Raw genomic sequence first — 14,773 nt, forward strand, 5'->3', positions numbered from 1 at the left:
AGTATGGAGGATGAATACAGAAACAGTTCGAGCAGCCTGAGCACACTTTTCGGAGCATCCAGCCCAAACCGCCTAAAGCCACCGAGTCCTGTCAAACCCCGAGGTTTCCTTTAAAAAAAAAAAACTTGGCAGCCAACAAACAAAAACCTGTACCATTTCTGAAGCTGTGCTCGAGCAAACGCATCTCTCTACCCAGAGGGCTCGGACAAGCAAGTAAACAAGTTTCGGGTCCTTCCTGCACTTCCCCGGGCAGGACCTCCGGCTGTCCCCGCCCCGGGGCGACACGGCGGGGAGTCACGGAGGGGGACACGGCAAGGAGTGCCCCCCGCCCAGGGACCCCCTCAGCCGAGCGGCGGCCGCCTCTCCCCGACCTCCCCGGGCTGCGGAGCCCCGGCCCTGCAGCTCCCCGCCCAGAAGGGTCCCCGGGCTCTCCCTCCGCAGGCAGCCCCACCCCGGCAGCTCTGCGGGGACATCCCGCACCTGCCCCGGGGAGGCGGCGGGCGGGAGCCCAGGGCACCGCATCCCCGCGGCGGCAAAGCCGGGGCGGGTGGCCCCGTCTCCCCGCTAGCCCGAGCCGCCGCTGCGAGGAGGAGGAGGAGGATGGAAGGGAGAGGCAAGGGAAGAAGGCCATTACCAGAGTTTTGTTCCCGTTCTTGCTGAGGGGGCCGCGGAAAACTCCCTTGATGTTGCGAAAGTGCCCGTTGCTGAGGTGCGCGGAGCTGATGACAATGTAGTAGCACTCCATGGGGCCGGGGCCGCCTCCTCAGGCCGGGCTCGGCGGGGCCGGGACCGGGGGTGCGGCCCCTCAGGCGCGGCGCGGCCGCGGGAGGAGGATGCGCGGCGGGGCGGCCGCGGCGGAGCCGAGCGAGCTGCCGCCGCCGCTGGCAGGCATAGTGCTATTATAGCGAGCAGCCTTGCCGGTCGGCTGCACTGAGCCAATGGCAGGGAGCCACTGGGCTGGTACCGAGCGCTGTCAGAGGAGGACATCTGTCACACGCCGCCTCCACCGCCACCCACCGCCCCACGCCCCGCTGCCCCCGCCGCGGACGGGCCGGCGGCAGGTAAAGGGGGACGGGCGGGGCGAGAGGGCAGAGCCGGCACCCCAACCCAGCGAGCCCCGAAGGTGGGGTGTGCCCTCCTTTTTCCGGGGGTGGGGACGACGACGAGTGTGGTTTTCCTCCGGGATTGGGGAGGAGGGGGGACATGGAGAGATGCCGGCGGTGCGACGCCCCCAGACCAGCGGTCCTGCCCCTCCTATCCCACCCCTTCCTCCTCCGAGCTGCCCCGCGCCCTTTTTTTTTAATTTTTTTTTTTAATTCCATATTTCTCTAACACCTAACTCACAGGCACCTCCACCTGCCCGGGGCGGAGCAGCCCCCTCGGTCCCCGGGACCGATGGATTGCCGCCTCCGCCCGCCGCTCTCGGCTCCAGCGGCCCGTGACGGCGTAACTGGGTGAAATCGGTCATTTCTCATCCCCGCTCGGGGTAAGCTCCATCCCGCCCTTGGGTGGGCTGCGGCGGCCGCAGCCCATCATCCTCACCGCATCCCATGCCCGACGATGCTGCAGGATCAGAAGTGGGCTGGTAAAACTTCTGGGTCACGGCATCGGGAAGCGCTGGGGCGGCATCCCCCCCTTCCCGGGGCGCCCTCATCCCTCCTCCTGGGGTGCCGCATCCCCCCTGGGGCGCCCGCGTCCTCCCCCGCGGTTACTCACGGCTCTCCCGGCCCGGGGCCGCCGGCGGAGGCGGCTCTGCCCGCCCGGCCTCGCAGGGCCTGGGCGGCTGCAGAGAAAAGGAGACCCACCATGGTTTCTTGCAGGCTCTGGCGCTGCCTCTGCGATCCTCACACCCTCAGCCTTAACGCCCGTGTAATGCACTCGCTCCGTTCTGTAAAGCCCCCAGCAAAGTGTGGATTAAAAACCATGAGGTACCTCAGCATGAGGCAGCTATAGCATACCCGTGCTCCTGCACCAGCACAAGTGTTGCTTTCTTTTTGCAGCTCACAGATCGGAGCTCGCTGCCAGGACCAGAATTTGTCACAGTATAAGACGTGCTCAAGAAAGAAAGATGCTCAAGTGTGGTTTGTTGTTTCTGGTGTTGGTTTTTTTTGTTTTGGGTTGTTTGTTGTTGGTTTTTTTTCCCATAACATGGCTATGATTTGCAGCTTTATCATGTAAGGCGTGAAACAGTCTTATAGCTGCCTCCTCTCCAACATGCTTTACCTTTATTCTAGATTGTAAAAATCAAGATTGATGGGGTGAAATTCCAGTGCCAAAAGAGGGAACACCTTAGAAAAGAAGCCCAGAACCATGATGTAACATCTGAAAATGTCTTTTAGTCAGCAATTACTCCTGGCAACATAAACCCACCATCCTATCTATCATCTTGCCCTCCAAAATAAAGGAAATCTGCCAGAAAATTCGGGATGGGGGACACACACAAACATTTTCCTGGCAGAAATTACTCTCTCTTGATGAACGAAGACCCAGTTTCTGAGAGATGCCTTCTTCTGATAAGCATTTTCTATCATTACTTCCCTTTGTATACAGTGAATTGTAAATTTTGACAGCTGTCACTCATCCTTCAGCATTTTCAGTACTTAGGAAGGAATTACGGAAATGGCAACAGTGGAAAGTTTTGACAGCTGAGACACAGGTGAGAGATCAGACTTTGCTGTTCTTGTTACAGCCAAAAAAAGCGTGATAATGTAAACGCACAATAATACTATTTTTGTGGTTATGAGGGTGTACGGGTGCATCTAGAAATAACCAGCAAGTTCATTCCCATGTAAAAATGAAGTCAATATTTTAAAATCTGATAAATTTAACAACACAGCACACTTAAGGCCTGGTTCCTATTTCAGACAGTATCCCAGGTATTGTTCTCTCTTTAAAAATGTCAGAATTTAGGGTAGCATAGACTAATGAAAAGACATAAAATTATTATGCATGAAATATTATTATGCAAGAAATAAAATTAGGCAACCCTTTTCTGTGAATAAATATATTCCAACTTGGACTAGAAAAATTTTTTCCACCTTCCAAATACAACATCACTGATACGTGAGAACCCTTATGCCTAGGAGTGAAACTCCACATATACACCAAATCAAAGAACTGGAACCTTTTTCTCTGAAATCCTTGCATTGACATGCTGCTGACATGCTTTGTCACACCTGCCACAGCCATGCCTGGGCCCTTCCAGGGTTGTATGGCTGCTCTCTGGCCTGTCAGAGGTGTGCAGGCACTGCTTACACACTCTTTCTAGAGTCCAAGAGCTTGGGAATGTGTTATTGTAGCAACAGAGAAATTATCTACTCCTGTAGCTCAAGTTTTAAAGGCTCAACCTACTTTGTGACAAAGAGGAGTGACTGAAACAGCATTAATACCTGTTAAAGCTTCTATAATGAAGATTATTGTCCTCCTCTATTAAGGGAGGAAACCCCTAACAGCTAAAGACCACTTGATTCCTCCAAAGCACTCAATAAATAAATGATTAATAGTACTTAATAGCACCTAACATGCAAAATATGCATTTTCTACTCCTACTTCTTTATTTTTTTGACTGATGTTCTCTGATACTTTGCTATCTTAATCCTTCACTGAAGTTTTCCTGCCTCATTCTGTTTCTCTGTTATGACCACATGGGCTCAAGATACTGTTTCCTTCCCAAATCTTTTATTTGTAATAAATTGCTAATTTCATCAATCCCTAAACCCCATGGATCTTACATACCAGTAGTCTTACCTATTTCAGTCTCTGTCCTGTTCCCCTGGGTAAACAATCTGGGGCTTCAGCTGTGGGTATTACTATTTTTTCAAATCTCTGACTAATAATAATAATAATAACCAGTGCTGCTTATTTACTCCTTCTCTTATTCTCCCTGATACTTCCAATTTGGAAGAAATCTCCCAGGAGTTGTTCCTGTATACAACTGCAAATACTAACTCAAGAAACAGGCTATGGATTGGAGAGACTATCTGGAAAACTTCTGAAATAGAAGCCAGTGAAAAAATTACACTAATTCACATTTATTGCACTGTTTCTCTACTTCTGATAATACTCAGTATTTTGTATTCTAATATTTAATAATATTAATCATTCAAGAAATAGCCCTGGCATAGCCCAGAAAAAAAATATTCTACTTTATAAACAATCTCCTTTTGCTTAACAGTCTTTAAAGCGTGGCACAGAGTATGTGTTTCCAAGCAAACATATCCTGAGAAATCATTCACACTCCACTGAAACATTTCCATCAAGGATAGAAAGGAGTGTCTGTGCTGTAAGTCACAAGAAACTCAATTAAGCTCCCATAGCAATTCTTATTGAATTCAACAAAATTCAGTTTATCCTAAGAATATCTCCCTTAAGAAATCTGCTGTCTGCAACACACCTTTTTACCATCTCCTGCCCTTTTAGTCTCCTTGTATTGCTCTTTTTTTTTTTCCCCTTTTCACTTAGCCTTGGATGTTTTTCCCCTATTTCTGATGTCTGTCATCCTTGCATTAAGGGGAAGGAAAAACAGGAGTGTCCTTTGTACCCTTTAAAGGCCATTATGGTGTAATACACATTATCCACTATATTACAACTGCATTCATTCATCAGCTATGGGGGTGGCACAGCTCAAAAAAGGGGAAACTGGGACAGCCTGGTAGCCTAGTTCCTCAGCACATCCCTCATTGTACGTGGAGAGCATCAGAGTGGGTTCCCTGTTCCAACACTTGAGCTGAGTGGAGCGCTGCTATCACAGAGCTAAAGGGAGGCAATAGTGACAAAGCCCTGCAGCGTGCAGGCAAATCGTGGGCTGTCGCCTGCAGCCCTCAACATTTTGTCACAGGAAGAGGACTGTCAAGGCTTCAACTAGTATTTCTGCTCCATCTCAAAAGTAGCAACAAAGATTTATTGAAGCATACTCTATTTTTTTTTTCTTAGCTTTGCTCACTCAGCGTTCCAAAGCACATAATTTTATATCACAGCTTGTTCAGAACAGCTCCAGGAAGAAACTGTCCAGCAAGAATTACCCCCTCTCTCTTTTCACATATCCACATAGCACCTATATCTAGCACTACATTCCTGTGTTAAGAAATGCAAACAACACCTTTTTGTCACTTCTCTTTCAGATTACCAAACTACCACTGTCTGATTTAGGATACTGTTGGGAAAAACTTTCTGTTGTTATTGAATCAAATACACCATTCTCTATCTACTCTTCTTGATGTTTATGCTGCATAATTTCCCCAACAACTCATGCACCTACATTTCTTTTTTCTGCCCTAGTCCTTTCCTAACAAAAAAACAAAGCAACCAAAAATTTCAAATAAATTCACAAATGACACATTGAATACGAGGCAACATCAGCAAGTTACTGATGTACCACAAAGCATTAACTAGCATGAAACTTAAAAAGGTCAGAAAACACCTAATGATTCAGCCAAGGTAAAAGAACCCTCTGCAAAAGCAACACTTGCCCCTTTCAAACACTGAAAATGCAATACATTCTGCTATGTTAATTGCTGCCTTAGGAGCCTCTGTCACATGGAGTGGCTCTACATGGAAAGAAAATGGAGCTAGCAACTGGTAAGTGAATCTCAAGAACAGTCTGTGATGGAACTATAGTTTTCCAATATCCATTCAAACCAACCATCCAAGTCAAAACCAAACAGAATAAATGAAATGGTATTACAAAAAATCGTAAGAAAAAAATTGGGTCTTATGATCTCATCAAAGGCAATGACTCCATCTCTAGTGGAAGATGTCCCTGCCTGGGGTGGGGTATCTTTAAATGGGCTTTTTCAGGTGCTCTTTAAGATCCCTTCCAACCCAAACCATTCCATGTTTTTTTTAAGAATGACTGCTATAGAAAATCCTCCTCAGCTTCACTTCCCTAACAATGTAGCAAAACAGTACAAGGAACAATCTTCCAGTGACAACACAAAAAAACTCAGTAAAAACAAAATAAAACACACCCTTTCATAAATTAAAAAGCAAAAGTAGAAAGACCACAGAATAGGTGTGCTTGCACAGAGCCATCAATTCCCCAAATCCAGGAGACAAGTTGCATAGCTAGCACTGCATTAAAGCCAACAACACATTAACTCCATAAACAATATCCAAAGAGATGTCAAGCAGCCATTCAGTGTTTGGTACTGTTCTGGAAAGGGAGCTGATGACACAATGAGCACCAACTTTTCATTTCTACCAATTAAATGTTTCTACTTCATTTTATCCCATCAAAACTTGCTTTGTTAAAGAATATAACACTCAAAGATACTTGATAAGGTAGATGAGGCATTAAGAGAAAACCTGATAAACAGAAGCAAATGCATGAATAAATAGGAAAACACTACATTTTGAGATCCATGATAGCAGATGAGTTGTGGCCATTTATGAGAAATAGATTATTTTCCTCGTCCACACAACTTTTTCAAGCGTTAAAAGATCTGGAGTCTAAAGAATTGATTAAAAGTTCTCCACAATCAATAAGAAACCTCACCTTCAGCGAGCTTGGGCTCATTTACTGAAGCACAAGGTAGTTCCATAGGAAGAAGTCCTGAAGTTCATATCAGGACTTGGTGTTGGCTCCAAACTTTTCCACTCAGTGGTGGTGATGAGATCAAGAAGTTCAAGAGAACTGGTAGCAGAACTCAGAACAGCACCAGTATTCACTCATTCATGTATTGATTCATTCCATCTCTCCCTCTGTGCCCACATGGATTTGTGTGTGTGAGAGAACACGTATCCCCACCCTATGGGTACATGTGCCACACTGGACATCTAGTGTCACATTGATGAAAGAATCAACAGAATAGTTTCTGAAAATCTTTCAAGGGATGAAAAATAAAACATTTAAATCTTTTTTTTTTTTTTTTTAAAGGATGAACTCTAAAATTAGTCTTAAACACAGTTTGCTGCTTTAGTATCAGTTCAACAACATAATTTCCTCCATGTAAGAGTAGAACAGAGTTAGGGTGAGCCAGATGACAGGTTAGAAAGTAGTACTATTTATTGTTGAATGAGTAAACATAAATTAGAGGCCCACTGGAGAAAAAAAAGCCTACAGTGATTAATATTTTAATATATTTCATTGAGTCCAATATACGACATGCTATGATGTCCTCCTTTTTCACGTGATCTCTAACAGTCACAGAAAAGAATGGAAATGAAATTAAAAATGATGTGTTTGCTTTCCCAACGTTACACATTTCAGTGAGATCCATTTTTCAGAATGGGAATGTTTGGCATCATCTGAAAATCAAACCCCTTTACAATATTTATGGTTACGACCTCCCAGCTTAAGGCACCATAAATCACATCAGACATTAACTGGCTCACATTCACAGGGCACTTGTATTAGCAGTACCAAAACACGGTAGGATATTAAGCACACTCTGGGGAAGGATATTTCCAATATTGTCTAATACAAGGCTTTGCCATGTACAGTTTAGATGGTACCAATTGCACCACAGCTTATATAGGAACAGGTAATAGTTATACACGTGTGTAACCACAGAGTTTGTTCAGACTTCCAGCAGCAGCGATGCTGGTGATGACAGTGACTGGTGGCCAGTGAGAGGACCTGAGGAAATGGCATGGGCCTGTGTCAGGGCAGGTTCAGGATGGGTATTAGGAAAAGGTTCTTCACCCAAGGGGTGGCTGGGCACTGGAACAGGCTCCCCAGGACGTGGTCACAGTGCCAAGCCTGTCAGGGTTCAAGAGGCGTTCAGGACAACACTCTCATGCACGTGGTGGGATTCTTGGGGCTGTTGTATGCAGGGCCAGGAGTTGGACTGTGATGATCCCAGTGTGGCCCTTCCAGCTCAGGGTACTCTGTGATCACTTAGGCAGTCCCAGCTTTACCTCATGGCCCTGGGGCATCAGAGTACACACCACACGTTGGAATAGCATCACAAGACTTGCTCTGGAAAATGCAACAAGATGCTGAGGCTGCCACAGCCTTATATTTACATTGATTTACTGTTCCACACCCAAGTTTTGCCTCCTGATTTTATCTCGATAGACCTCTATGGGTTAATTTAGCTTTTTAAGAGTAGACCTTAAAATGGCTACAGAACTCCTTGCAGGAATGCGTATGAGCTACACAATAATAATTTTTAAACCACACAATTTTTACTACTTATGATTTAAATACTGGTAGATGCATGTAATACAGTAGTAGTCTTAAGGTACTTATTATGGCCCTCCTGAATGATGCTTGACACTATCACTGTCTGAAAGGCCCTGTCTGTTCATTAGAACAATTAATTTTTTTCCTGCATAACTAATGACTTACCAATGTGTCTGCTGTAGTGAAAGAACATAATTACAAATAGGCACATTAAAATACTATCAAAAGAATTTAATCCAACTTTCAAAATATTAATAACTTGTGTGCTTAATTAAAGATAACCATATCAAAATAGCCTTGAGTACATTATAGATTACTAGGCTGAAAACAAATCATTGTAAGGAATAAAGTCAGCATTGCTCTAAAAATAGGGAGGATTGCCAAAGCCCAGCATATCTCTTTTGGCATTTTGACAATTAAAAAATATTTACATAATTCATTTAATTAAGTAAAAACTTACTCATTGGCTCAAGCTACATAAATCATGCTAAGTTTTACCAAATGTACATTTCCTTGAGTATCTGTAAAACCTGGGTAATCAGAAGACAAGGCAAAATATATTAATATATTAATAGCAACATCAAGACAACTGCCATGGGTAAGCTACAAATTGGTGCCCAGGCAGCAACACGAGCAGTTGTTTCTTCATCCAGTTTTTGAGTTGCCTTGGAGTCATATTGCTCCTGTATTGCTGAACTCTGAATTAAAAATCCTTGTCTCCAAGATGGGAGGATGAAGTATCATTACTATTAACGACTACCAGTTAACTTAAGTAAAATTCCGACCTAATTTATTTATTATTAGAGGGGGGAAAAGGTAGTTGCAAGATTTTTCTGCTCTACAGCTATGGTCATATGACCCTGTAGATCAATGATTCTTTGTGAGAATCACATGGATGGGATCATCAAAAATAAACTTCTAGTTTTCTCTTTGCATAATCATGACACAACGTATGCATGCATTTATATTTATATATAGTTAGTTAGGTAGGACCTTAATTTTTTACTTCCACTGTTGCTGTCTACACTCCAATGTCACTTGACATACTTCTGTAAATGCATTTTCTCCATGCAAACCTGAATTTAATACAGGATACCCATCATCTAGACCTACACTCAAAATAATGCATATTTACTTTTTACAGAATTTCAATGCTGACGCCTCCTAAATATATTAACTTACCCTTGAACTAACCTTAACATTGGCATTCCCACTAGAACCAGTGATCCTAATGCATTTGAAAAGCATGAAGTTAAGAGGAAAAGAAAGCATAAAATGTTTTAAAAGTCAAACCAAAACTCAACTATTCCCTGGGAACCAATGTGCTGCAGTCTTCACAGGAAAATGCATTTACTGTAAAACAAAAATATCAAAACCAAAATAAACATGCAGAAAGAAAAAAAAAAATCTGTACTCGATTTCTCACCACTAGGGAAGAAATCAGTTTATGTTTGAACTTGCTGATCTTGAGTTAGTTTGAAAACAAGGAAGCAAAACCAACAAAACTCCAAACAAATAAACAAACAACCCACCCTGTACTACTTGTTTTTAAGCAGATCTTGAATTTTTATCATATATATATTAAGCCTTAGCCTGGTAGACTCAGCCACTGCCAGGATGGTCCCTCAGTCCCTCATGATGTCTAAACTTGCCGCTTTTAAATGTCTTCACTGCTACACTTCTGTCACCTGGAAATCCCCATCAGTAATGTGACCTAACACTGAGATAAAATAATGTTCATTCTTTCCTTCTCCTCTTTACAAATACTCCTGCATTACTGCAAGACACTGAAGTCCCTGTAGCCTTGCTCTGGTAAAGCTTTATTTTCATTACTTTAATGCTGGAACATAAATTGTTTCCTTGAGGTTCCTGGTTATTTTTGTACGTCTTCTCTACATTCCCTCTGCTCACTTTCCAGAGCAAATAATTCTTTTTAAAAGTATGTTTATATCCAAATGACCAGAAGTGCAATCTATTTGCAGGCAGATTATATTTAAAGATCAACCCTTAAAGAGAGCAATTTAAGTTTCTTTACTGAATATTCATCTCCATTATGTCCTCCACGTTATTATCAGAAAGCAAAACATGGATTAGTTTTGTAATAACACCATAAAGGTTGAAAAGCAGGAGCTGTAACAAAATTGTCTCACTGAGGGACTTGGAGAATAAAAATAACATTCAGGGAACGCCACTGCAAAATGAGATTGATATAAAGATGCAGGGCACATGTCTACCTCTACACCACTGCTCCTTGGTATTCTACTTCATCTGCCTCGCTTTATAGTTGTGGAGGTTCTTGGGTGCAGTCTGACTTTGGCACTCCAGGTTGCCCTTACGCTCTCCCTTCGTGGCTGGCAGGCCTGTCTTATGTCTCTTAGCAGTGCCACAGAGTCCTCACACCCACAATTTGCTTTTCTCGTTGCTTGATTTGCAGTGCAGTCGATTCTTTGACTCTGTAACTGATGCTTCATTTTGCAAAACATGTTTTCTTATCGTTTCTCATTTGAAGTTTACTCTCCCTTTATATGAGGAGCTAATGAGAAAGCTGAGGGAAAACCAAACACTATTTGTATTAATTTATTAGTAGGAAGCCAATTTTTGCTCAATATTGCAACCATGTATTTTGGATTTAACAGAACATTCCTCAAATTGAAGGCCAGCAGCGAACTAAGTGGATTTTGGACAAAGCATTTTCTGCCCTCATGAAAACAGCAGCAGGAAACAAACTCCAGTGGTCAAAATTGGATCATAAAGATGAAAAACCATGTGTGTTTCTGGTCTTTAAATTGCTACTCTACAGAGTGATAAGAGACATCATATAGAACCTTATCAGGATTTAATTTCCTAACAGAAATGAGAAAGGAATGTGCAAACCCCCTCTTACATGATCTAACATTAGATTGCTGTACACGATAAAAATATCTTAACAGGCCTATACCTAAGGAAGATAACATTCCATCTCTCCTTCCTCTAGATGCTTTCTAAATACAAGTCCTTTTAAAAATAGTGTATTTCTGGTTTGCTGTGCATGACTGTCTTCTTGAGGAAATGTTTTCTAGCAAAAGGCTGCTCACAGTGACTATATCTTTTCAGTGCTTCTCGTAAAATGCTCTTAGTGCATGAGGTTTATGAATGAAGCCTGTCAAAGTATACACAGTCCAAAAACTATGATTGTTAAATTTCTTTGAAGTTTAATTCAGAACTGCAGTCTAACTGTATGATAAAGGATCTATACTACGAGCTACCACCACTACATGAAAAATCTGGTTTGTATTTGTATTTTGTACGTGCATCTTTGCCATGTCATTCTGCATCCCCTTAGTGACTCTTATATCCTAAATTATATTTACTAAATCCCCCACACGCTATTCTATTTCCAGGCTCTACCAACTACAATGTCATTTCCAGATAAACTTCGATTTCCAAAGGGTTCACTGTGAGCAAAGTTGTCCTTTTGATCTAGAAAACGAGTAAATTTTGACATAAATTCTATCCTGCTCATATTATGCTGTATTTACTGTAGGGACACTATAAAGAGCACTTACAAACAATGCAGGCATGTTCAGCATCCATGGAGGGCCTCAGGGAATAGCAGAGACAAGCAGTGCTCTGAATTTTTGAGGTCCTTTCTCTGCTGAGTAATGGGCAGCATTTTAAGATGAGTGGCTGTAGGAATTGAGGGCTCCCACCCCCAGCTTCATCTTGTTTCTGCTCTGCAGATTCTGCAGTTTCACCTCCTAGTGTTTCTAACCTAATCTAATTCCAGGAGTCTAAAATACTCCTTACAGCAGTCAGAAGGGGATTATTTACTATTGTGGCTCTACTATAATGTAGCATGTGCTGGTCTCATTTTACAGCACTACCAGTACTATTAGAAGGAGTAGTTTTCTATGGTCTTCTTGGTGTTTTTGTTAGGCAAAATAAAAAAAAGGTTAATTATTAACAAAACACAGTAACACATTTACACCTGAGCACACAGAGGCTGTGCCTATCTTATCTTGTTTTATTAATTTCTGAGTCCCGTCCCTCACGCTTACAAACAAAGCTCACAAAAAGCACTTATAGTGTATATTCATGACACTGCTTCCTGAAAACATCTCAGAGAAGGGTTTGCCATCTTTTCCTCCCCTCTGCACACCTATTGGGATGATGAGGCAGATAGGATTTCCCACCCTTACCTCCAGCATGTCTTCTGCATCAGCCTGTTCTGTGACTCTGCAAAGCACAATATACATCTTGGCTCTGTGCCAGGATTGCCTGGGAAGCCAGACTTTCAACCAGCTCTTCATACCACAACCAAAATCACCCAGCCTTAAGGAAATACACAGCTGACTATACTGTTAAATACATTTTGGCGTGAAAAAGCATCGGATAAGGAAACTTCAGCAAAACCTGACCTTTCCTTGGGCATACTTCAAGACCTACTGCAATCTCACGTTCCAATAACAGAAACTCCCCAAATGAATTAGCAAATATTGAAATTTTACAGACCTCACCCCAAGGGAAATTCTTATTTAAACATAAATGGCATGATTACCTAATGGGCATAGTAAAATGTTAGGAAAGTGAAGTGTTTGGATAAAACAGCGACGATTAATTTTTCGTTTCATTTTTTTTTTTCTCAAATATAACATGCTTCTGGAGATCATACTTAGTGAACATACTCGTGGTTCCAGGCCCACACAGTATTTTAATTCCATAAGGTGCGTGGGAGGCTTTTTTAAATCCGCATAATTTTGTGTTATTTTCTTTTTACATGTTATTATCATCAGATGGAGGGGAAATTAAACATTCTGAATGTGTTAAAAAGCCTTGGTCTTCTTGACTCCTATTACCAACTGCTAACTATTGCTAAACTCATCCATTTTTGGAACATGAACAACCTTGATAACATCAGATGAAGACAAAATAAAAATAGAGCTTTGGCAAATCCTGTGAATTGAATTCCGGTATCTCGGAACACCATGTAAAGCTCTTGATTGCCTTTGCAAATGTAGCTCACTACATTAATATTGAAGCTAACTCATTTCCTAACTTTTCCTAAGAGCAGCCAGAACTATAGTCATGCTGGAAAAGAGAGGAACTAAATAAGATCCAGGCTATGAATATAGCTGTGATTTGTTTTTTCCTGGAAAAGGTTTTGCAAAAACCTTTCCAGAAAAGGTTTTGTGAAAATTGCTCCTAACCAACTTTATACCTAGTCTTCCTTTCTTTTGGGGTAGGGTATATACCTTGTTCCCTCCTTTTCCTTTGTCTGAGTGGACAGTAAAAGCAACCTTCTTTATCATCTTACTTATTTGGCTTTTAAGATGACCAGAACTGAAAAACATTCTGTAGGTTTTCTTTCTTCATACAGTCCTTATTTTGAGACAGAGAGCACTTGGATTTCATCACTGCTTAGATATGTGGTGATGAAGATGCTTAATGAGCAGCAAGCCGAGTTTTTGCTTGTCTGGGTTGTGTTGACATGACAAGACCATGCACCTGATGCCTGGGGAAGAGGTCCCTGGAGCTCAGCCCTACACAGCAGGGGAAATTCTGGGCTGTACAATAAGATGGCTCTGTCTTGACCCTGCATTTCTCTGCAGGACATGTTGACATGTACAAAGTGGCATCCCTGGTTTTTGCAGTCCCTCTAGCAGCACTCAGAGCAAACATGCCCTGCACAGGCCTTCAGTAGGATGGTGTGACTCCCATCACCTTCATGTGACAAAGCACAAGGCCGAAAAATTCCACAAGTATGGCTGGCTGAGCTCAAGCACCCTCCACTCCAAGTACTCCAGCTCCTGCCCTCAACACCTGCAACTCTCTGTCTGCACTGATAAAGCCTCTGCCAGACCACAAGCTCAAAAGAATCCTCTGATGAGGCAAGAACATAGGCAACTGTATGGCATCACATCAAGGTGTGATGTCACAGGGCTGATGCCATGAGAAGGCAGATTATTACATATGAAGGATATATATGACCCCTTTTCCCCCCTTTCACAGGTGAAGAGTTGCCTGAGGTCAGGAAAATCAACTGGGAAGTCTGCAGAAGACGCTTGTGTTTCCAGTCCTTGCTGGGTGGGGAGAGAAGCAAGATCCCTGAGAGAAGTCGTGCTGGGACAGTGGCACAAGTTCCAGCAAGTGAACAACACAAACATCCCCATCCTACAACCAAGGCAGTCTGTCCTGCTTCCCAAGGTCCAGCTGAAAAGCCATATAGAGATGCCTGGGCTGCCCTCAGGTCCCAGCTGGCTCTTGTGTGGCTGCCATAGCCTGACAGCAGGTACACAATATCTCTGTCCACCAAAGCTCTTGGCTGCCTTCTTACATATAAATATGTTAGTGAACATCAGGACCATCAGTAGAAACATCAGGGAGAGGCAGATGTACGTTTATATGCAGAGGAGAGTAATTTATGCTGATGAAGGTACAATAAAAACAATTCTGGTATGCAAAATCCTAGCAGGTCTAAACAATCACATACACGGGGTCCACTGAGGGACCACCACTCAGGTGGGATGCTTCACAGGGTGAAGCTGCAGCCACAATCCACAATTTAGGGTGGAGGCACACAAAGAAAATTCTGCTTTCTGATCCTGCGAAAAATGAGGCAGGGATCCAAAGATGCCTTCACTATTCTTTCCTTCCTCCTTTTTGATGATA

At 42.9% G+C, this 14,773-nt stretch overlaps 1 protein-coding gene across 3 annotated transcripts in view; it reads right to left on the reverse strand.

Annotated features, from left to right (window-relative positions):
- ZNF804A (zinc finger protein 804A) overlaps nt 1-1,964 on the reverse strand; it is a 157,827-nt gene extending 155,863 nt beyond the window's left edge. For 2 of the 3 annotated variants that reach the window (XR_007632018.1, XM_050339547.1), the window contains exon 1: nt 635-806. Coding sequence is in view for 2 of the 3 variants with exons in the window: in XM_050339547.1 (XP_050195504.1) it covers nt 635-745 (111 nt within the window). In the remaining variant the exon portion in view is untranslated. Of the gene's footprint in view, nt 1-634; nt 807-1,805 lie in introns of those variants that run through there. The other variant, XM_050339548.1, reaches the window with a different exon arrangement.
- Nucleotides 1,965-14,773: the final 12,809 nt, after the last annotated feature.

This window comes from Myiozetetes cayanensis, unplaced genomic scaffold (assembly GCF_022539395.1).
Source record: "Myiozetetes cayanensis isolate MyiCay16 unplaced genomic scaffold, myiCay2020 scf9, whole genome shotgun sequence".
NCBI lineage: Eukaryota > Metazoa > Chordata > Aves > Passeriformes > Tyrannidae > Myiozetetes > Myiozetetes cayanensis.